The sequence below is a fragment of the Vicugna pacos genome, chromosome 15, assembly GCF_048564905.1.
Source record: "Vicugna pacos chromosome 15, VicPac4, whole genome shotgun sequence".
Classification (NCBI taxonomy): Eukaryota; Metazoa; Chordata; class Mammalia; order Artiodactyla; family Camelidae; genus Vicugna; species Vicugna pacos.
Window position 1 is genome coordinate 34,151,493 of NC_133001.1, and position 24,707 is coordinate 34,176,199.

General features: G+C 37.7%; 1 protein-coding gene across 3 annotated transcripts in view; it reads left to right on the forward strand.

Annotated features, from left to right (window-relative positions):
* Positions 1-6: 6 nt before the first annotated feature.
* The window catches only part of DHX57 (DExH-box helicase 57), a 45,545-nt gene continuing 20,844 nt past the window's right edge, over positions 7-24,707 (forward strand). The window contains exons 1-13 of one of the 3 annotated variants that reach the window (XM_006215560.4): positions 7-58; positions 4,151-4,368; positions 8,847-9,002; positions 9,971-10,156; positions 10,452-11,290; positions 12,890-13,068; positions 14,549-14,670; positions 15,823-16,018; positions 16,571-16,695; positions 17,830-17,963; positions 18,878-18,932; positions 20,439-20,644; positions 24,125-24,241. In XM_006215560.4, coding sequence (XP_006215622.1) covers positions 4,157-4,368; positions 8,847-9,002; positions 9,971-10,156; positions 10,452-11,290; positions 12,890-13,068; positions 14,549-14,670; positions 15,823-16,018; positions 16,571-16,695; positions 17,830-17,963; positions 18,878-18,932; positions 20,439-20,644; positions 24,125-24,241 — 2,527 coding nt within the window. In that variant the 5' untranslated portion in view covers positions 7-58; positions 4,151-4,156. Of the gene's footprint in view, positions 320-4,150; positions 4,369-8,846; positions 9,003-9,970; positions 10,157-10,451; positions 11,291-12,889; positions 13,069-14,548; positions 14,671-15,822; positions 16,019-16,570; positions 16,696-17,829; positions 17,964-18,877; positions 18,933-20,438; positions 20,645-24,124; positions 24,242-24,707 lie in introns of all 3 variants that reach the window. The other 2 variants (XM_072937879.1, XM_072937880.1) reach the window with 2 other exon arrangements.

Sequence of the window (24,707 nt, forward strand, 5' to 3'; positions counted from 1 at the left end):
CAATCAGAAGGCGCCAGGGCTGTGCGGCTGCGGCTGGGCTGCTGCGGAGCCGCTCCAGGTGAGGTCCGGCTGGGTGGCGGCGACCAGGCGGGGCGCCTTGTCGGTGAGCTCTGGGTTTTGACAGCCACCCTGGGAAGAAGCGCTGCGAGCCTGGGACGGCCTCCCCTTCCGCGGGCAAGGGACGTATGTCTGTGTGCGTGGTCTGCGCGTCGCCCAGCTTATCAGCGTGCGGACCCTTCTACCGCCTCCCTCTCCCTGGGTGTGTAGGGTCTGAGGAGCCTCCCGGCCCAGTGGGATCCAACCTCTCTGGCTAGGGTCGGTGAGTCTGGACCAGCAGGATCCCAGTCTCTGGGACCGAGCCAGGCAAGGGTCGGCAGCTGAGGCTGTTCACGCTCAGACTGGGGGCGGGGGAGCTGAATTCAGCCTCGGAGCGGGATGAAGTGTTGGATTGGAGGGGCTCAGGCTTCGTTTCCTGTTTCTGTATCCACCTCTAATTGGTGGCTTTTTAGGGAGAAGACTGGCTACGATGTATGCTGGAAGAAGGCACTGGGTCTGGGTATCTGCATGGACCTGGATATATGGGGGTCAATCAGAGATTTGCCTGGGAGGAGAGTGGTGTTGTAGTCAGTTTTCAGTGCTTTTCCTGGGAGCCAAAGTTGGGTGTGAAACAAAGGATACTCTTCCAGCCAAACATAGGTCCCTGTGTCCAGGTTAAGCAAAGATAGTTGATATCTTACCAGGCTAAATGAAATAGAATCTATCCATGTGAATTATACAACCTGATCCCTGTTTACTGGAAAATGCTGGGGGGAGAGTCTTATTGGATAAAGCCCGCAAGTCTTTATTCAAAATTTTGAGAGCAGATCTCAGATCAAGTTGTAAAGATAACATTTTGTGGATTGGTGAGACAAGTTGTTGATCGCTCTTTAGGCCAGCTTGCTGTGGCTTGCTCTGGTTGGCTGGACATTCTTCTTTAAGAATCAGAGCAAAATATCTTCTTGCTTATTTCTAATGTTTCTTACTACACAAACTTATGGGGGCTGGACGGGTTTTGTGATGAAGTTCTGCTCTTTCTGTTTGATTTATATTCCTTTCTCTTTTCTGATTTTTGGAAATAACAGGTAGTTATTTGATGCACTACTTTACAGAATTGAGTTTATCCCCCCCTTTTTTTGGTCTCCTGTTAAGCTTTTAATGACGTTACATTGTTGTAAGTATATGTACTACTGTATTTACAGAAGAATTTGAGATATTGGACTTCTTTCTTACAATGTTCTTACCTAGGAGGATATGGAGTCAGAGGAAACTTGTAGTGATGGGGTTTTAAATTTGATTGAAAGAGTGTACTAGTCATATTTTAAATTTTCTATAGTTTATGATGTTTTGACATCTTGTGGGCCTAGCTGGCCAGGAAGAAACTACCATTCCAGGAGCTAGCTTATTAACAGTTCACAGGTGAACATGCGTTTCATATGCAAACCAACCAGTCCTATATCTTTACTTCCAACCACCTCCTTTGTCATAAGCCAGTAGTTTCTGCCTGAAATCAACCTCGGGCCAGGTACTGGGCAACTAGGAATAGCCCCTGTGCCTCAGAGTCTGTGGGAATTACTCAGACTAACCAATCCTAAACTGTTTACCCTGTCCTGCCTCGCCTTTCCTCTGGAAACCCCAAGAAAGACCATGGCCTATGCCTTCCCCTTGTTCTGTTCTGCCTCCTAACTGACACTGGTGCTTCCCCCTGTGGTCCACCATGGCACGGCATGCATCTTGTTTCTAGGGGAGCTGTAAGGAACATTAAACTTCTCTTTCAGTGGTATTGATCTCTTTGTCGGCACTCAGTTACCTTTATAAATTAAGATCTGGATACAAATCAAAGGGGGATGGGGCTGGCTTAACACTAAATTTTGAATTGAAGATATAAAGTACATACTTGACGGGTAAGAGGCAGGTATGGTGGAAAGAATTTCAGCTTTGGAGTCAAATGGATTGTTTCAAACTCTGGCTCCAGACTTTGCTTCTATAGTTGGTGATATTAGACACATCTAATTTATCTGTACTCTGGTTTCCTCCTCTATAAAATACAGAAAATATTTACCTTATAGGAGTTTTAGAGAATTAAGTGAAATAATATTACCTTTTCCCTCAATGTAGACTTGTATATCCAACTACCTTCTACATATCTCCACTTGAATATGTAAAAGACATCTCAAAGATACCTGTTTTGAACTTGTGGCACTCCCCGTATCTTTTCCTCCCCAATACTCCCATTCTGATCACATGGCTGAGCACAGAAACCCTATTCATATAGTTAACCTAGGCCCTAAAATCTTACATTTTAGCTCTATTAACATTTTTTGCTTTAAAGTTTGTTTTGTCTGATTTAGCATAGCCGCTCCAGCTTTTTTGTGGTTGCTCTTTGCATAATTTGTCTTTCTGTCCTTTTACTTTTCATTTATTTATATCTTTGAATTTAAAGTGATCATGTTTTTATACAGTCTGATAATTTGTCTTTCGATTGAATTGTTTAATCATTTCACATTTAATGTTGTTATTGATATAGTGGGATTTACATTTGCCATTCTACTTTTTGTTGTCTATATGTCTCATGTCTATTTTGTTTCTGTGTTTTTACTGCTTTCTTTTGCATTAAGTCATTAAATGAATGTTTTCTAATGCAGTATTTTAATTTTTTAATGATTTTTTTCCCACTATTTTTGAGTTTTGGGTTTGTTTTTTAGTGACTGCTCTAGGATTTATCATATACAGCTTAGCACATCAGAATCAGCTTCACATTTATACTAGCTCAATTTCGGTAACATACAGAAATGTTACTCTCATATAGTTGTATTCCTTTCCCTTCCATTTTAGGGCATTATTGTTACACATATTACATCTGTTAATGTTATAAATGCAAAAATACATTTGTTATAGTTACTATTTCACCATCCGTAGTCAGTTTCTTAGCCCAATACAACTATACTCCCACTGACCTGCTTTGTGCTGTTTTTAGCAAATATGTTACATTTGTAAATATTATAGGCCCAATATTACTTCATATACATATTATTTTATACAATTGCTTTTTAAATTGGTTATGCAAAGAAAGGAAAAAATTATGCATTTACACTTTTTTGGGTAATTATGTAATTACCTTTACTGGTGCTCCTTTTTTGTGGATTCAGATTATCATCTAGGGTTACTTTAGCTTGAAGAACTTCCTTTAGTATTTTTATTTGTAAAGCAGATCTGCTGTCAACAAATTTTATCCTCTTATCTGGGAAAGTTTTAACATCACCTTCATTCTTAAAAGATAGCTTTTCTGAATATAGGATTCTTAGCTGACAGTGTTTTTCTTTGAGTACTTTGAATGTATTATGTCACTGCCTTCCAGCCTCCATTGTTTCTGCCAGAAAGCCAGCTATTAATCTTATTGGGGTTACACCTGTAAGTGACAAGTTGTTTTTCTCTTTCTGCTTTGAAGAGTTCTCCTTGTCTTTAACTTTCAACGTTTTCACTGTAATGTGCCTTTGTATTTATCCTACTTGGAGTCTTTTGAGTTTCCTGGATGTGTAGGTTGTTGTCTTTCAGTTAATTTGAGAGATGTTCTGTCATTATTTCTTTGAATTTCTTTTGCTCTTTTCTCTTTCTTTCCTATCACTCTGGTGCTCCTGTTATGCAGACTGTTAACTTCCGGCTTAGTTTGAGTGTAGTAGTTTGTCTTATTTTGGGCTTAGTTTGTTCTTTCTAGTTTATTGAAGAGTAAATTTAGGTTGTTTGTATGAGATCCTTTCTTTTCCTTAATGTAGTCGTCTCTTCTCAACCTGAATTTTTTAAACCACACCTAACCAAGTTCAAGTGTAGGATTGAGTTGTAGGCATGTGTATTTTGAAACTTCTCCTTGTGTTTCTGTTACATATCCTGGTTAAGAAATCTGTCAGAGAAAGTCACTAAATATTAATCATGAGGGGGATGTGCTCGTAAATACTTTGTGAAGCAGTTTAACTATGCGTCCCCTAAATTGGCCCTTTTAAAGTAAGCATTTTCTTTTTTTTTCTTTAAAATAGGCTATATCCATAACTTTGACAAACAAAGGATTATTATACTTGTCTAGTTTTATGATGTCTATATCCCTTTTTTTTTCTTGCAGGTGAAAATGAGTTCTTCAGTGAGAAGAAAAGGCAAGCCAGGCAAAGGAGGTGGAAAGGGGTCTTCTAGAGGAGGAAGAGGAGGCAGGAGTCATGCTAATAAATCTCACGGGGGTGGCAGTGGTGGCGGTGGTATTGGTGGCAATAGAAAGGCGTCAAGTAGAATTTGGGATGATGGAGATGATTTTTGTATCTTCAGTGAATCAAGGCGCTCATCCAGGTAATTACACGTTTTGAATGTTCAAATTTGCAAACAGTATCAGTTCCTAATCTGTGGGACAATAGGTGGCTAAGAGAAGGGGGGGGTTGCCAAGTAATTCTGGTCAAATTGATTGCTCCTCTTGTTTTAAAACCTTCCAGTCCCCTTCTCTGTAACCTTTTATAAAGATATAATGGCAAATAACAGCGAGGGTTGAAATCTGAAATTAACTTTAACTTCTATAAGACACTGTGAATTGAACATTATTGTGAATTATTGTAATTAATATTACCAGGAAAGTAAATATTGGAAATGGTGAAAGTGATGACAATTATTTTAAGTATTTCTTAGGTATTGTAATTTGAAGTTCCCAAAATGGGACTTGACTGTACCCTGTCTGTCTAGTTGATTAATTACCTATTTTCCAACCAGATCAGCCAGATCTTCACTGGAGCTTCATGTGATGACCAGTGATAGATGTCATATCCAGGTTTCTCTCATATTCAACTTTTAATTAGTGAAGAAATTCTGATGATTCTAATGAAAGTTTAATGAAAGTAACTATTTCAATACTGCAGGTTATGCAGTATAAGTATAAAATTCTTGTGTCTCAAATTGCACTGCAAGCTATTTACTGGAATTTTTAGAGATGGAGAGCCTTCTTTAAAGCTATGTATACACACATTCTTTTGTGGGAATAATTCCCACCTAAATATTAATTAGGGAATATAGGTGAGTGCTAAAGTTAACTGCATCATACATGCTTTTAACTTAAATGAATTCAATTATATGGATTAAGAACAAATAGTATTTAAGTACTTTAAAATTGCCACTAAATGAATCTGGGCCTTCCAGTGAGCAGGATATGGAGAGAGGAGTGTACTAGTCCCTCAGGCAATCTCAGTTTTAAGTGCTTTTTCTAGTTTAAGCCTCTTGATGCACCAAGTGTGTGATACTGATGTTTAAATATATGTTTCTTATATGTGATCTCTACCAAATACTTCATTTGGTGTGCAACCAGAGAATCTACACTTTTTTCCATTCTAAATGAAAAATGGTCATTTTGGATATACTAAGAGATCATATATCAGTCTCAAACTTGACACCTTTTTAAGGAATCTTCCAGAATAATTTAAAACTGTATTTTCACCTTAGCTGCTCACTTAAGAACCTAACTACTGAGTTAGATGCAGCTCTGTTCTTTCTGAAAACATTAACCTTATAGGTTCTTAGAGTCTTAGATGTTCATTCATGCAGCAAATATTTACTCAGTGCCTACTGTGCACCAGGTACTGTTTTAAGGACCAGGGTTACAGCAATGAATAAAATACTGTCCTTGTCTTCATGGAGGCAGATTGGAGCTATTAAGACCATAAGCAAAGGTATAATGATATGTCAGGTGGCAAGTGCTATGGAGAAAAATAAAGGAGGGTAAAAGAGATAGAAAATACCAAAATAGGTTGATGGTACTTTTAAATGGTTGCTGTTTTCTGTAAAGTGATCGGAGAAGACGTCTCTAATGCTGTATCATTTGAGCAGGGACAAGAAGGAAGTGGAGGAGTAAGCTGTGAAGCTTTCTGAGGGAAGAGGGAACAGCAAGTGCATGTTCCTAAGGTGGGAGTGTGCTTGGAGGATGCAGGACATGACAAGGAAGCCATGTGCTAGCGTAGATGGCTAAGAAGAGTTAGGCAGTTGGATTCAAGAGGCTATACTGTGTATCTTATAGGCCATTAGAAGGAACGACTTTGTTTTGGTTTTGTTTTATTTTTGAAGTTTTAAAAGTCATGTTTATTGAAGTATAATTTGCAATCAGTAAAACTCACCCCAAAATTTGACAAATGCAGTCACCACAATAATCAGGGTGTACAAAAGTTCTTCAAAACTTGCCCATGCCCTTTGTAACAAACTCTTCCCTGATCCTTAGGAATCCATTGATCTGTTTTCTGTCGAAGGGGTCAAATTTAATCATTACAATGATTTATTATTTAAAAAGCCCTGCAAGTGCATAGAAGCAAGTTTTTAAAAGGATACTTTGGAACATATAATCTTTAGAATAGTCAAAAGAATGAGATTTTAAAATAACCTTTGAAAATTAGGCTAGGCTGGAGAAGTAACTGTATGGGTGCTCTATGAATAAATGCTATTTAGAGCTGTGAGACTGAATGAGACAGGATATGGAGAAGAGGTCTGAACTTTGAGCCCTGGGGCACTCTAGGCTTTAGAGCTGAGAGAGATTAGGAGGATCAGACACAGTGGATTGAGGAGTTTGCCAGTGAAGTAGGAGGAAAACTAAAAGCATGATTTCTGGAAGTCAAGGAAGAAGGTGTTTAAAAGGGGAGTATCCAATCAGGTGGGGTTGGATACTTAAAGGAGATATGCAAATTGTATTAAAAATGCTTCTGATAGGTCAAGAGAAATGTGTTCTGACAATTGTCTGCTGGATTTGGCAATGTGGGTAGCATGGGTAACCTGGACAGGAGCCGTTTGGTTTGGTATAGTTGGTGTGGAGGAAACTGTGAGTGTGTTTCAGAGAGAAGACGAAAGAAAACGGAAACAAAGACAGTGGTTTAGATAATCCTTTTGAGGAGTTTTGCTATAAAGGGCAGGGGAAGAAGGAGAGAGAGGACAAGAGCTTGATGGGGATGTGCAGTCGAATGGAGGATTTTGTTTGTTTGTTTAAGATGGTAGATGTTATATAGCATGTCTGTATGCAGATGGGAATGATCCAAAGGAGAATGAAGAACTGCTGTTGTGAAGGGGGGGATAAGTGCTGGAATGATTTCCTTGAGGAGATTAAAGAGATTGGGATACAATGTACAAACAGAAGGACCAACTTTAGGATGAAGAATGGTTCATCCTTAGTAACAGGAAGGAAAGCAAATAAGGCTGTACAAATAAGCGGTGGATGGAATAGGAGCATATGGAAGTTCTCCCTCCACCCCCCTTTTTTTTTTTTCACTAATCATGAGGAAACAATTAGACCAATCTGCATTGTGAGAAAGTGCGTGACCACTTCAAAAAAGCCAGTGTCAGGAAATAGGTGGGGGAACTATTCTAAATTAAAGGCGTTTGGGGAAAAAAAAAAAGACAACTAAATGTCATTTTTAATTAGGTACTCAGTCAGAAAATCTGTAGAGGATATGATTGAGACAGTTAGGAACTTTGAATATGGATTACATATTGGATGATATCAATATAAAATACCTTGTGAGTGATAATAGTATTGTGGTTATATGGAAGTGTATCTCTGTTCCTAGGAAATAACATGGTCCAGTATTTAAGAGTGAATATGATGTCTGCAGCTTACAATCAGATGGTTCAGCAGAATGTGTATGAGGGGGCATATACACAGGCATATGTGTGTGTGTGGAGAGAGAAATAAGAGAAGGGCAAAATGTGTGTGCATGCAAGTGTGGCAAATATTAACAATCGGTGAATCTGGGTAAATGCTGTTCATTTCTTAGATTTGAAATTTTTTGAAACGAAAAGAGAAAATGATGAATTTGGGGTAACATTTCTTTTCAGAAGTTGAAACTATGTGGTTAGAAACCACAGTCTATTCTATTTTCTCCTTTCCAACTCAGTTTTGCAAGGGTAAATGTGTAGTTTTTTTTCAAGTCTCAATATTATGTTGGATTTTAAATATAGAGAAAGTTTCTGCCATTTCCTTGGGTTTGTGAAAATTTATAATAAAACATGTCAAGTGAAAAAAAGAAAAATTCAGTGAATAAAGTTAAACTTTAGAACTGGTTTTTGTTTTAAATATTAAAAATTATCCCTAAGAAAATCTAAAAATCAAAAAAGATTTAAATAAATAAATGACATGAAATAAATTCTGGTACCTCGATATCTATATGTAACCATTTAAAAATTATATTGTAGGAAAATATTTAATTTGTGGGAAATGTCAGTTTTATTTTGATAAGAAAATAAGGTAGATTATAAAAGATTATATATGCTGTACAATTTTATAAAAAGTATTTTGTGAAAAAGAATATGATTTAAGATGACTTTGGTATTCCTCTTTGTTCTTTACTTTTCTACAATGAACATCTATTATTTTTGTAATCAGGATAGACTAATAATTTAGGTAAATATTTCAGAAATGGGTCCTAATATTCATAAGATGGGACTCTTGGTTGTTTTCAGATCAAGTACCTCAAATAGGGTGAAATATATACTCTTTGTAGTAGCATATTTCTTCTGAGAGTCCAGTATGTGCAGAAGGGGTCATCATAGCATTGCTTTCTCCAGAGGATTCTTGAGTAAATGAAGCCGGATTTAATGATTAAGAATCTCATCCGGTTTTTTCCCAGCAGTTCCATTATAATGAAGTCTCATAAATACTGTAGAAAATGGAGAATCTCTTCATATTCATTGTCATCTTTTGTAAGATACTTGACAATCTAGTTGTGTTGTACGTATTTGGGGATCCTGAGGAGAGTGTAAAACTTCTGATCACAGGTAAATGTGTAATTTTGTTCTTGTGTCCTTTGCAGACCGAGCAACAGTAGTGTGAGAAGAGACACATGCCCCAAATGGAAGCCTGACGCCAAAGTGCCCCTTCAGACTCTGCACATGACTTCTGAGAATCAAGAAAAAGTGAAAGCTCTTCTCCGAGATCTGCAGGAACAAGATGCGGATGCTGGATCTGAGTAAATTATTTTACTTGAGTAAATTATTATATTGAGGAAGATGAATTGGCAGTGGGAAGGCCCTGTGTGTCTTTGGAATACTGTATCAATACTGATCCTGTTGAGGCTGTGTAATTAGTTGAAAGTGAGAAATACAAGAATAATTATTCAGCAGCAGTTTCAGAGTGAGTTTGTTTTGCAATATCTGTGAGCAATAGTACAGATTGCCTTTTCATCTTTATTTTTTCTAGGACAGTGCTAATATGAATTCAGTAGTTACTGTATTGATAGTCCTCCAAATAAAACCTTGCAGTGAACAAGTAGAAGTATTGTTCTAGGAGCAAATACTGAGTTAATCAGAAAGTCTTATTATTTCTCATAAAAGAGAAAGATTTTTTAGTCTTTTTGCTATTTTGTTTTGTGATTTCAGATGGAGAAGTTAATTCTTTCCATTTGCCAAAAAGAATAGTCAGTGATGAATAGCTCGATTTCCATCCTGTCCTATAAATTTCTTATCTGTCTTAGAATTAGGAAAGGTGATTATACAGCAAAGCAAAAAATTAGAAATGGTTTTTATGAATGAGAAGAGAGAGGATAGCCAGGGCTTCTGTGGTTAAGAACACAGGCCCTGGGTCAGACTGCCTTGGTTAAAATCTCTAGTTGCTCTTTACTGCTTTCTTCCACAGTTACTAATCTTAAGTTTTAGTTGGTCATCTGAAAAAATGGAGATTCCAATTGTGTCTGGCTGGATTATTGGGAAGATTTTCCAAGAGATAATACATATAAAACATTTAACGTAGTACCTGGAAGGTAATAAATGCTGTTAATTATCAAGATATAAATTAATAGATCACTAAAAGATTTAATCAGTGATTGAATAGTGGCCAGGGTCCTATGTCCTTTGGCTCCTTGAATTGAATTCTTACTAAATTTTTCTTTGACATAAGTAGAGATTAATATATGATGTATAAAAATGTTACTCTTTCCAGAAGAGGCATTTCTGGGGAGGAGGAAGATGACGAGCCTGACTGCGATGAGGAGCAGTACTGGTCAGCTGGACGAGAAGCTTCCCTTGTTCCCGACCCTGATCCTTTGGAATGTGCTGGCTCAGGCCTGGTAGAGCCTCATAGTCCAGAATTTACAGTCTCAACATTTGCAGTGCAGAAACTTTCCAGGTTTGCTTTCATCATTTATGGGAAAATTAAAGGAAACTGAAATTGCATTATAAACCCTGCTACCTCTGCTTGAATGTTTTCCTGTTGTGTGGGTTCCAGCAGTACCGGTATGCCCTACTGTCCTCTCTTTTAGGATAGGGAGAGTAATGAGGAGTTAGTATGATCAGGGATACTCGTTAAAAATGCAGACCCTGCCGAAGTATAGTTACAACTTCACATAAACGAATTTAAATGAATTTCTCTTCTGTGGTTTGATATCACTCAATCTTTTTTGGTCATGTTTCACACTTGACAGATATGGTTTCAACATTGAACGCTGTCAGGCAGCCCTGAGGATTTGTGATGGAGATGTGGGGGCATCGCTGGAACATCTGTTCACCCAGTGTTTTTCAGAGACATTTGGAGAGAGGATGAAGATCTCTGAGGCAGTTGCACGTATAAGCTTGGATGAGTGTGTGGAACAGCGACAGGAAGAGGCATTTGCTCTCAAGTCAATCTGCGGAGAAAAATTTATAGAAAGAATTCAGAACAGAGTCTGGACCATTGGATTAGAACTGGAGTATTTGACGAGTAAATTCTGCAAATCCAAGCGAAAGGAAAGTACCAAAACTATACAGGAGACTTCACTTGAAATCTGTAAATTTTACCTCAAAGGAAATTGTAAATTTGGATCAAAATGCAAATTCAAACATGAAGTGCCACCAAATCAAATTGTCGGGAGAGCGGAAAGAAGTGTAGATGATTCTCACCTTAATGCTAATGAAGATGCACCTTTTTTATATGAACTTGAAATTCGATTTTCTAAAGACCACAAATACCCCTACCAAGCTCCTCTTGTGGCATTTTATTCCACCAATGAGAATCTACCTCTGGCTTGTCGTTTACATATTTCTGAGTTCCTTTATGGCAAGGCCTTGACATTTGCAGAAACTTCAGAACCTGCTGTATATTCTTTGATAACCCTTTTAGAGGAAGAATCAGAAATAGCCAAGTTACTAACAAATACCCATCACAAGTACAGTCTCCCTCCTGTGAACTTTCTTCCAGTATCCTCTGGGACCAGAGTAAACAATCCTGTCTGTTGTAAACCAGCGATTCCAAGTAATTCTATTGTTTCAAATCAAATTCCAGAAGGTAGGTAAGGCATTGAGCAGGTGAAGGGTGTTGTGGAGGAGGGCATTTGGAATGATGGATTAAAGAAGGCAGGGGTTCTGAGGGCTAGTCTGGGATATCCCAGTGATCTGAGGCAAGTCGTTTTCCTCAATCTATGGCAAAAACGAATAAGAATCTGCTGAACTATGGCCTGACGTTAATTGTAAGGCCCAGTTGTGTCACTGTGTTAGGCTCCGTGAATTGAAAGTTTATAGTGATGTATAAGTTTATTCTAACAGTTGAGGGCTGGAAGAACCTTAAAGCATCCTTCCAGAAAATCTATTTCATGGAATCCATTTGGTTTCATATGTTTATTTCTGATACTAAATATGGGATTACTTTCAAATGAGTTTTTAGAGATACTTCTCTTTCTATACCAGAATCCATACCCTCCTGCATTTAGTGCGCCAGACCCCCGCAATTCCTTAAGGAAGGGCTCTCTTTATGAATCCCTGAATCTTCAAATAGAGAAACATGTGTAGAAGCCTCTGCCTTTCTTTAGATCATGGCTTGCTGTGCAGACTCATACACCACAAGTAACCCCCCTTTCAAAGTTCATCAAAGGGGTCTTATTATTTGTCATTTTTCTTTCAGAGAAACAAGTTTTTATTATTTCCCAAGTTCTCCTAAGTGAGTGTCAACAGGTAGAGAATAATGAAATGCACTGAAATGTGGATGTTGGACAGCTGTTTGGGTTCACTCACAGGTCCCTTAACTCCCAAATTACAGCTAGTTCTAGCACATGGGATTCACATATGTTTCTCAAGAAATGACAAACTCTGTGTCATGGACTTTTAAAAAGAATAACAGCTTTATCAAGATATAAAATTCACCCTTTTAAAGTGTACACTTCAGTGGTTTTTAGTATATTCACAGAGTTGTGCAACCATGACCGATGTCTAATTCCAGAACATTTTCATCACCCCAAAAAGAAACCCTGTAACTGTTAGCAAGTCCTCATTTCTCCCTTCCCTGAACCCCTAAAAACCATGAGTCTACATTCTGTCTCTGTGGAGTTGCCTGTTCTGGACATTTCATAGATATGGAATCAGACAATAAATATGTGGCTTTTTGTGATTGGCTTCTTTCACTTAGCAGAATGTTTCAAGTTTCATCCATGTTGTAGCATGTGTCAGTACTTTATTCCTTTTTATTACTGAATAATGTTCCATTGTATGGACATGCCACATTTTATTTATTAACTCATCATTTTGTAGACATTTGGGTTATTTTGTGTCATTGAATTTTGGGCAACACTTTCAAATATTTGAAGCTTTCTGTTAATTACTGAATGTAAAGAGTCTACTGGATTAACAAGGCATGCTGAGATTTTCTCTTCTTTGTTTTTAATTTGGTTTAACCATAGCCACTTACACTTGATTAAAGTTTGTTTGAAGATGCATTTTAAGTTCGTTAGCAGTAGAAGCAGTAGTACTAAAATGAGTGAACTTGCTTTATTCAAGCTTTAACATTTTCTCCATTTTATGATTTTTTTGTTGTTGTTACTTCGTTAGATAGTCACTTCCCCTGTTTCTAAAGAAAGGGCACCATATCGAAATGTTTCCTTTTATCCCCTTCAAGTTAAAAAAGAATCAGAACCTGAGGAGGAGACAGATGAGGATGAAGGTCCTGCACCAGTTGTAGTGGAGAATGAAAGCTATGTCAACCTTAAGAAAAAGATTTCCAAAAGATATGACTGGCAGGCAAAGTCAGTACATGCCGAAAATGCTAAAATCTGCAAGCAGTTCCGAATAAAACAGGTAGGGTATTCGGAGAGAATGGCTAGCATGTGTGGATGAAGGGATTAGGATTTAGGAAGTTTTGGCTACCCTCCCTAGTATACTTTCTTTTTGGCTCTCTTTTACTCTATTGGTCAGAGTTTCTGCATGCCACAGCAAACTTGGATGCATGTTCTAGATAGTTTTGGAAAATCCACTGGCTGATGAAAATGAAACACATATATACCAGATATTCTCGGAGTCATGTGGCTTTGGTATTATGATAGAAATCTGATAAATGAAAGGAAAAGTAATACTGTGATTTATGTTAGAAATATCAGTGTAGGAAAGGAGAAGGGTAAGGAGGGACTCGGACCCCATTTCAGAGGCTCACAGGAATAAATAATTGGCCCAAGGTCACAGAGCTGGTAAGTGACAACACAGGGGTTCAAGCTAATTCTCTTGTTTCCAAAGTCCAAGTTATTTTGACCCCATTCACATGAAGGTTATTTTGAAAGAACTCACAAGTGAACTGTTAGGGCAGAGTTGGATGTAGGATGTATGCTTAACCAGTTTGGGGACTGAATTAGATGCTGTCTAAGGGCCCTTCCAGTTATAAGCTCTGTACTTCTGGTTTTTGACACAGTATGACAGTATTACATATATGGTACAACACCCGTAGAATGTCACATTGAGTAGAAAATCGTACCATAAATAATAAACGATAGAAACGAAAAATTACATATTCAGTTTGAACAATGTGTTTAGAAGTGATAAATTTATATGATAAAATTATTTGCAGAAAATGTATATGTTAATTAAGTGTTAGTATAAATTTCTTATGTTATTCAAAACTACATCCACAGTTTTAACCTACAGTATAGTGTTTATAGCATTGGCCATTAGATGTCAGACTGATTTACATAGATGTGTTGGTTGGCCAAAAAGAATCCTTTAACGAATGCTTTGATTATTACTTCAGTAAAAATCTGATACTATGCAGAACTATGCTGTCCTGTATGGTAGCTTCTATCCACATGTAGCTATTGAAAGTTTAATTAATTAAAATTAAATAAAACAAAAAATTCAGTTTCTTAGTAGCACTGGCCATATTTCAAGTGCTCAGTAGTTGCATGTAGCCAGAGGTTGCTATATTGGACAACACAAATACAGAGCATTTCCGTCAGCACAAAGAGTCCTGTTGAACAGTGCCAGTAGAGACTCTTGCCAGAGGAGCTGGATGGGTGCTAAGCAAGAGGGATTATTTCTCTTATAAGATCCTCCCATTTATTCAGATATAGGAAAACCAGACAGATTCCACAGCTTATTCTGGTTGATTCTCTGAACAACCTTCTGACTAAAATCATTAGCATCCGGCCTCAACAAATCTGCAATTTCTGTCTCTAAACAAATTGCTAAAGAAAACAGAAAGAGTAGGTCTAACTATGGGATTCCACATTCAGAGCTTTGTGAAAGGTGATTCCAAGTAACCCGACTGATGTCTTGTCTTTTATTTTACTAGGCGTCCAGACAGTTCCAGTCAATTCTGCAAGAAAGACAGTCGCTCCCTGCTTGGGAAGAAAGAGAAAACATTCTTGAATTGCTAAGCAAGCACCAAGTGCTTGTTGTAAGTGGTATGACTGGGTAAGAATGAAGTTTGTTTGTAATGCAGCTTTTATCCATAAATACAGTATATGCCCTGGTTACCATAGACAGTTTTACTTTTAAAAAACCAGTAGCTGGTATTATTTGTGCTTTCTTCCTGTCAAATATTAAATGATATTTCACAGAGGCTAATAATGTGGCAACTGTAGCCAACAGAGCCAAGTTACAAAAAACAAACAATTCAGGAATTTAGGAATTTATAGACATATTTCACCTCTGCCTTGAGACAATTTTAAGGCAAAAAGTCTAGTTGGAGGCTTTTAACAAGGCCCATTTTAAAATTTCTTCAAATAGTTCCAGAACATTTAGCTTGAAACTTTTCATCTTCTAAATTTATTCTGAAATCCTTAAAGCTTTTGTTTAAGAACAACTTAGAGCACATTATTTTTCCTGTTTCACACCCTCCGTATGTTATCCAGACCTATTCAGCAGGGACAACTTGCAGGCTTAATTTAGTTTTGTATTCAGAGGTCTTCAATTTAATCGTTACATTTGTGCCTAGACTCACTGATATAGTGGTAACTTTCTGTCTCCCAGTTTCTTTTTATTTATTTATTTATTTACTTACTTACTTACGTATGTATGTATGTATTTATTTATTTATTTATTGGAGGTATTTAAGTTTATTTATTTTTAATGGAGATACTGGGGATTGAACCCAGGACCTTGTGCATGCTAGGCATGCACTCTACCACTGAGCTATACCCTCCCTCTTCCCAGTTTCTTATCTTTTTAACCTCGGTCTAATTATAGCCAAAGCAATAGCCCATCAAAGGGAAAAATATAAAGTATTTTAATAGTCATAAGATAATACTCCTATTTCTTTAGATATAATTTATATGTAGAGTTCACATTCCTAGAGGCATTTATAGACCTTAACCTAATATTTATTCAGTAGTTCCAGTTTCATAAATGATAGGAAACTGTTATTTGATTGCCCTGTTAATCTGAGTGCAAATTCCTAGGAGTTATCAACTGTACATAATAACTCCGTGGATAGGTTTAGAAGACATAGGAAGCAGAGCAGCTCTTATTCTAATTCGCTTTCTTACTTTCCTCACTGCACACAACTGCTTCTCTAGTTAGCTAGCACTTGAAAACTCTTATTTTCGGACTTGTTTTGACATGCAGATGTGGGAAAACCACACAGATTCCACAGTTTATTCTGGATGATTCTTTGAATGGACCCCCTGAGAAGGTGGCCAACATCATCTGTACCCAACCCCGACGAATCTCTGCAGTCTCTGTCGCTGAGCGTGTTGCTAAGGAAAGGGCAGAAAGAGTGGGTCTGACTGTGGGGTACCAGATCCGGCTAGAAAGCGTTAAGGTTTGTATGCTCTACTTATTTCCTGATGACAGAAATTTACAATTTTCAAGTGTAAAGAGCTCTTGGGATCAGGAGATTCACAGGCAAGTTGGGATATACACTTCAATAGGGCCCAAGTCCTTTTAGGAATATTTTGGTTTAAACTCTTATTTGGGTGTACTTCATTTCCTCTATGGAGACCTTCTGTTCCTTATTGACAAAAGTGATCTAGTAAATGCTGCTTTATTCTTAAACCTGGGACTTAATCCTTTTAACCAAATAAGGAATAGACAGATTCAGAATTGATTTCATCGCTCACTGTTGTTTTTCTGTTTTTTAATAGTTTTTGAATGCTTTTTAAGAGTCTTAAACTTAACATTTTGATGTGAAGTAGAAAAGCTTTTGTTGTTGTTGCCAGCAAGAAACTATGCATTTAATTTCTTGGTTTATATTAAATGGACCTGCTGGTGTTTTCAGTATTCTTTATCCCTATCAATTAAATATGGCTTTGCCAGGAAAGTGTTCCCTTTTTTCACCAATTTCACAAAAGCTCTCCATGCCCTTTTATGTAAGTCCTCAGCCACCAGACTGTTATACTGCACCACAGGAGTGCTGCTTAGGAGGCTCGAGGGGGACACGGCTCTACAAGGAGTCACCCATATCATTGTTGATGAAGTTCACGAGAGGACAGAAGAAAGGTAAGACAAAGATTTTCCAAATGAACACCCACACACATAACATGAAGACATGGCTGAAAGGATTTTATTCTGCTTTCAAGTCCGTTCCTTAGAGCTTGAAATGGTAATTGCCATAGAGAAGACTTAAGTTAGAGAGGAGGAATTGCTTAGAGAGGAGGTCTCCAGGGTCTGTGACATGAAAAATGCGAGGAGAGCACGTGTTCATCACTGGAAGAGTCATCCTATTAGATGGACATCATCTAATAAGAGATACTTACCCTCCCAGGCACCATGCTGCTGAGTGGGGCAGTGTGCTTAGCAGGAATAACAGATGTAATGCGTGCTGTAGCTGATGCATTGGTCAATATGTGCTTCCTCCTTTGTTCATGTGGTCAGTCATTCAGTCCTGACATTCATTCATACATTTATTGAACCTGTATTAAGCGCCAGTGTGGCTGGAGCCAAGTGAATAAGGGGGAGAGCAGTAGGAAATGAGTAGCGAGGGTACAGATCATGTCACATAGGGCCTTGTCAGCGAGGACTTCGATAAATCATCGAAGGATTTTAAGCAGAAGAGTGGCACCATCATGCTTACATTTGAGCAGCGTTAATAGTCTGCCATATTGAGAGCAGATTTCAGGGGGCCAGGGAGCGACAGGCAGACCAGGTAGGATATTGCTGTTTTATAGTGCATACTGTTCACTAACAATGTCTTGGAGATGTTTTCATGTCTGATCTGGAGTTCTACTTTATTCCTTTTATCTGCCTCAGGTTATTCCTTAGAATGGATGATATTGTTATCATTAACCATTTCTTGGTTGATAGATATTTAGGTAGTTTCCATTGATTTGCTATTACAAACAATGCTGTAATGAAAATCATTGCATATGCCTCTTTATGTACATGTAGATTCAAATGCAGTGATAAACCCTGTTGGTATTTTGATTGGTACTACACTGAATTTAGTTTATTTGGCGGGAAATTGATCTCTTTATAACATTAAGTCTTCACTTCTAGGAACATGACACATCTTTCTATGAGTGTTACAAATTTTTTTCATGTAGGTGTTACACTTACTCAAAATATGTCAAAAGTTATTAATTTTTATGTATTGAATTTGTTTGATCCTCAGGTGTTTCTTTTATTTTCCTCTAGTGACTTCTTGCTGCTAGTTTTGAAAGATATTGTGTTGCAGAGACCAACTCTTCAAGTTATTCTGATGAGTGCAACTTTAAACGCTGAGCTCTTTTCAGAATATTTTAATTCCTGCCCAGTTATCACTATACCAGGTGATTAAAATGCATCATTAAATATGTATTGTCCTAATAAGCAGATATAATTATTTTTAAGTTCATTTGAAATATAAATTAATAGGTATTTATACCTCTTTCTAGAGAAGAACTGATTAGTTGATAACAAATAAAACCACAACCATATAATAAAATTAAAGAGATAATGTTATATTCATTTGCTGGGAGATTTTAATTTATATATGCATTTTTAAAAGTATAGGTTATTAGAATTTCTAGCATTCCATTATGTTTAACATCAAAATGTTAGCTTATAATGGTAATCTGTCATAAAGAGAGAAGTTGTATCTGTGTATAACATATTTTTTTATTTCTGAATTCTGCTAAATTTCTGGATATTGGTTCATTCTGGGAGAAAGTGAAGTTGGACAGCCTGTGTCTTCTTTTGGTGCTTTCATAGTCTAATTGTGGAATTAGTTTATCACCTTGGGCTTTGGTTTATCCTTTTGCAATTGATTTCTAAAGGAACAATTTGGAAACACTGACTGATGAATAGTAGTATTCTTTGTCCTAGTTATAGAGGATATTGACAATAGATTTAAAGACAAAATTATATGCTTGATCTAGAATACAATTGTTGACACTTTAAAGGTCTCCTATGGGAGAGGAGGAGGGCAGGAAAAGTTGTAACAGATTTTTTTTTTAAGAGGTCTTATTAATAAGCAAATGATTGTCTCTCCCATCTGTACACTTCTGTGTTATTTACTAACTGGAATCTACTCCTTCCAATTTCTATCATCAAAAGCTTTTTTTGGATATATTAAAGGCCACAGAATAAATTGTACCTTATTGTACCAAGCCTTGTTTTGAGAGAATTTTACATATACAGACAATTTTAAGAGAGTTAAACACGTATTCTGAGAGTTTTCTGTTTTATTTTCTTGTTCTTCTAGGTCGTACATTTCCTGTTGATCAATATTTTCTGGAAGATGCAATTGCTATGACAAGGTAAGGAAGACATAAATTAAGGTTTGGTGCAAGCCTTTGAAAACAGAATTATTCTTTTACTTCAGTGTGCCCAGATACTAATAAATGTGTTAGTGTTTCTTCTGATTTTTCTATTTGAGGGTTTTGCTTTCCCCTCTCAGTGAATATTTATTATACAAATTATTTGAATTCACAAGCAACATTATATATTAAAAGTACTGTCTCTGGAACCCCTAAGGTGAACTATGGACTTTTGGTTATAATGACATATGGACGTCAGTTCATCAATTGCAACAAATGTACCACTCTGGTTGGGGGTGTAGATAATGGGGGAGGCTGTGCACGGGTGGAGGCAATGGGAACTGTCTGTACCTTCTGCTCAGTATTGCTGTGAACCTAAAACTGCTCTATTTTAAAACGAGGGACCAAACATGGAGAATTTAGATGGAAAAAAGGAAGAGTACTGATTCTGCAGACAGGCTGCTAGTATTTAAATCCCTCTACTTACCCCCTGTTGCACTGGCTAGTAGCTTAATCTGTCTGTAACTTAGTTTCTCCATGTGTAAAATGAGCATATTAATGGTAGCCTCTTCACAGAGTTGTTATGAGGATTAGTTAATTAATTAATACTTGGACTTGATAGTTGCAAAGTGCTTAGAAATGTACCTGGCCCATAGCACATGCTTTATAAATGTTAGCTGTTATTATCATTATTGTCCTACCTTCAAGGAGTTTGCAGTGTATATGAGTGTTAAGATGTCTGTATAAGTTCAGTACTGGGTAGAAACTGATAATATCTGTTGGAGACCAACAGATTTCTCCCCATTGCAAGCCCTGCTTCCTCTTCCTGCTCTTTGACCTTGAAGATTCCCCAGGATTTTATCCTTGCACTGTTTCTTCTCAATGTTAAACTCTTCCCTGGCTCTCTCTGACTCATGTGATTTCAGCTGTCACCCTTGTGCCACGAACTCCCAGATCCGTATCTTCATTCCTGACCTCTGAGTGCCAGAATGAAAACAGCTTTGATGTCTGACACCTTAAGCTCAACCCAGAATTTTTCTCCTCCCTGCTCCTTCCATTCCTATAAGCCCCCTCCTAATTCTGTATTTACTCAATGATACAATATTCTCAAACTAAAAGCCCCAAAACAGTGGCTGTCAAACTTCAGTGTGCGAGAAGCCTACTTAGGGAGCTTATTAAGATTGTTGCTTTGTGGTTCCTGCCCCACTTCCACTGAATGTGAATCTCTGGGGAAATCATGTTTCAGCTAGTTTCCCTGTCTTTTTTTTCACTTTTCAAACTCATTGCCTCCAGAATTATCTTAAAACAGCAAAAACACATCCCGTTGTGTTCCCTACCAGCAAGAGGGCACAGCCAACAGAGTCCTGGACTGGTAGAAGAATAGCATGTGAATTCGGAAGAAACAGAATAACATTCTGCCGAATGAGCTCATAAAATAGGTGCATATGTTCATTCCTCACCCACAGACCCACGTTCATGCACACATTCCTTGTCTTCCTTCCTCAGGTACGTGTTACAGGATGGGAGCCCATATACGCGCTCCATGAAGCAGATGTCCAAGGAGAAGCTCAAGGCGCGGCGCAGCAGAACTGCATTTGAGGAAGTGGAGGAAGACCTGCGGCTCTCCCTTCACCTCCAGGACCAGGACTCTGTCAAAGACGCAGTGCCCGATCAACAGTTAGATTTTAAGCAGCTCCTGGCCCGCTATAAAGGTAATGTGCCAGAGATAACTAGTTTCCCCCCCACTGTGATCCAGAAGAAAAGTGGCTCGTGTTTCATGGTTACCTTGTCTGTAATTATTCAGAACAACCTTAAACTTTGAAAAAAATAACAGTTCCAACACATATTAGATTAAAATTGTTACTACATTTACCAGTGGGGTTTTTCCTAATTATTAAAGAAATGTGTTAATAATAGAAAAATTGGGAGGTAGTAAAATATGAGTTATATTCTTGAGTATTTTGTAACTTTGTATTTTGATATGATTTCAAATTCAAAACTAAAGTTTGCAAGACTACAATGAACTCTCCTATATCCTTTACCTTGATTCAACAGTTGTTAATATTTTGCTTCATTTGCTTTATTATTTGCTCTGTGTGTATGTATATATTTTTCCCGCGTCTTTTGAGGGTAAATTGCAGATATGATGTTCCTTAACTCCTAATATTTTGGTATGTATTTCCTTAGAACAAGGGCGTCCTCTTATGTAAACAACAGGACATGATCAAAATGAAGACATTTAGCACTGATACAATACTACTGTTTAAGTCCATATTCTAATTTTGTCAGTTATCTCAATAATGTCATTTTTTGCTATTTTCTAAGTGGTCTAGGATCCAACCCAGGACTACATATTACATTCAGTCATCATATGTCTTTAGTTTCTTTTGATCTGGAAAAATTTGCCAGCCTTTACTTTTCTTTTGTGATTCACATTTTTAAAGAGTTTGGGCCAATTATTTTGTAGAATGTCCCTCCATTTGGGTTTGTCTAATATTTCCCCATAATTAATCTTAGGTTATATATTTTTGATCAGAAAACAACAGAAACAGTGTTGAATCTCAGTACATCGTATCAGGAGCCACATGATGTGGTCTGTCCCATTTTTGGCAGTGTTGACTTTGATCACCTGGTTAAGATGATGACTGTGTTTCCCTGTGTATTACTTATTCCCTTTGTAGTTAATAAATCAGTTGTGGAGAGAGATTTGGGACTATTTAAATATCCTATAATATCCTCAAAATTTCACCCACTAGTTATAACATTAGTTAGTGGGCTTGAAAATAACATCTTTTTTTAGGGTCCCTCCTGTGCTGGACATTTTTATATGTGTCATGCCAGACCCCACCCAGCTTTGTTCTTCGATAATCTTCCATACGTATAAGCTGGGCTGAAACCATAGAAACCCTAAGGTTACTATTCTTTTCTCTTAAAGCCTGGACAAGTCTCAGCTGTCCTTTCTGCTCTCTTTTCTCTGAACTGCCACCCCAGCTCCTCTTAGTCCTTTCAAAAAAAAGGTGTTTACCTTTAAAGGTGGAGCCTCCAACCCCTGTTCCGTAGCAGAAAGAGCAAGTGTGTTTTCCTTTTTCTCCTTCTACCCAAAGACTCAGTCCTGCATGGGAAATTGTAGTGATCAAGGAATTAGGGCATTAGCCATTTGTTCTGCTCTTTAGGAAGAGATGCACAGCTCCTGAACATGATTGCACTTCATCTCCCCAAATTCCTGAGAAGTAAGGTTAAGAGCATAGACTTGTATCTTACAGATCTGGGTTCAACTCCCCAGGTTCTCATAAACCCACATATATATGCAAGTTCCTTATCTTCTCTATACCTCAGTTTCCTTATTTATAAAATGGACTTGTTTAGGAGATGAAATAAGACAATACAAATCCACAGCATAGTGCCCAGTTAGTAAGTACAGATTTGTGATTCTGATTAAAATGTATGATTCAGATGTTTGTGTTCTTTCTGTACATCATACCAGCTGACAGTTCCCATTTCCTTACTCTATTAAATTATTCAACAGGAAAATCTCTTCGGTTTCTCTTTTGAAATTCCAGAGTTTTCTCCAAGAATTATGATTGGCTCTAAGCTGCGATCTTTCTAATTTCAAGCACAGAGATACCAAAGTTCAGAAGGCACCTCTGAGAACTCTTTTCTAAGGATTTGAGGCCTGGAAACCTGACTCTGCCACTGGTTTCTGTGTGATGCTGGGCTGATTACTCAGCTTCTCCAACACTCCCTTTCCTATAAAACAAAGACTTCATTTAATTGATCTCAGTGCTCTCTGACTTTTCAGAAAATTAAGTGATGTTTCCTAGCTCAATTTTTAAAACTTTTTCTAGTTAAAAACTAATAATGATCAGTCCTTTAAAATATGTAATTGATTAGTAAAATCTGCCAAACTATAAAACATTTTTTTTTATGATTTCCATTTCTCTTTTTTCTAGTTAGCTAATTCTTTCTCCTTTTTCAGAAGTCAGGCTATTTGGAATCTTGGCAAATAAAAATGATCCCTGCTTTGCCTTCCACACCCAACCACACCCTTGCTTGTGTAGCCTACTTGTTCATTTTTCACCAACATAGGGTTCCCTCTGCCAGAACAGCATTGTTTAGAAACTGCTCTTGCCCCTCTTCAAACTTTTCAGCGTAGTGTAGGAAGCTTCCCTTCCTTGATGCCAACTATGGTTATTTTGTTCCAGTTAGACTCTATTTCAGGTGATTAGAAAGACTTAAAAGGAAAGGGCAGCTGTCTTTGGAGAGTCATTCTCCCCAAGCATATGCTATTTGTTTTTCAAAGAGCTAAGGTTTGTGGTGCAACCCGAGGTACGGATCTTTTACTAGGGCCTCAGATGAATTAGAAGGAGATTGTAGACCCTTACCCGAGGATCTGTGTGTGGACTTCAGGGGTGTTGGTGAGGGGTGTTGGTGAAGCCATTAAAATCACATGTATTTTTCAGGGAAGATTCATAGCTTTTATGACTCTCAAAGGAACCTTAAAGGTTATAAGTTACTGTTGTTCATGGTTACTGTGAGCTGGACTTTTATTAAATCTGACTTATGACTTAATTGAATCTGGAAGAGGTTTCTAAAATGTATTTGATTTTGAATTCTGTTTCTAGAACTTAAATGTCAATAAGCATGTGAGAGATAAAAAGGGGAAGGAAGGAGGAAAGTTCAAAGTTTCCTCTCTGGGCCTTTGCAGCAGGGACAGGAGTCTGCTCTTTGGGTCATTGTTCAAGCAAAAACTTCTTCTAATGAGCCTGTATTTTCTGAGAGCCTGAAGTAAAAAAGTTCATTTCAGTACATTAAATGTGAACATCTGTAGTATTAAATCAAATCAAGACACTCGCCTGTTCCCAGGCATATTTTCTTTCTTTCTTTCTTTTTTTAAACATTTTTTTATTGAGTTATAGTCATTTTACAATGTTGTGTCAAATTCCAGAGTAGAGCACAATTTTTCAGTTGTACATGAACATACATTTATTCATTGTCACATTTTTTTTTGCTGTGAGCTCACAAGATCTTGTATATATTTCGCTGTGCTATACAGTATAATCTTGTTTATCTGTTCTGCATATGCCTGTCAGTATCTACAAATTTGAAATCCCAATCTGTCCCTTCCCAGCCCCTGCCCACATATTTCCTTTAATAAGGTATAATTATCCTTCTGATTTTTACCTTTCTTTCAGGGGTTAGCAAATCAGTCATCAAAACAATGTCCATCATGGATTTTGAAAAGGTTAATCTTGAATTAATCGAGGCCTTGCTAGAGTGGATAGTGGACGGAAAGCACTCCTACCCTCCAGGTAACTGCTCCATGAACTTCATTCATGTGTGAGGTGGCAGAGGGAAGGGAGCCCACTTCCTGGATAGTGGGCATTGTGGGGACAGCCTCCCTTCCTGGAGCCCTCCCCCACCCTCACCTTCTCACCCCCAGTTGTGTGTGAAGTTGCTTATTAGGATTTTCAGGGGGAAATTTTACCTTTGACCTTTTGAGGAAGTTTTACCTTTTATCAGATGTTAACAATACAAGGTCCAAAAGGAAGAAAGCTGAAAAGAAGGCCTGGGTGTCCATACATTCAACACTCAGTCCCTGGCTAAATGGGAGTCTAGTAATGAGTGTTTGAATTACATGAATACTCTGCAGTGGAGGCCACAGGACGTGGAGTTAAGGGAGCATCTTTGGAGAGTCTGATATACTGCCCTGTTCTGCTCCTCTGGAGCTCTGTTACCTTGCATAAAGTCCTTATCTTTTCTATGCCTCAGGTTCCT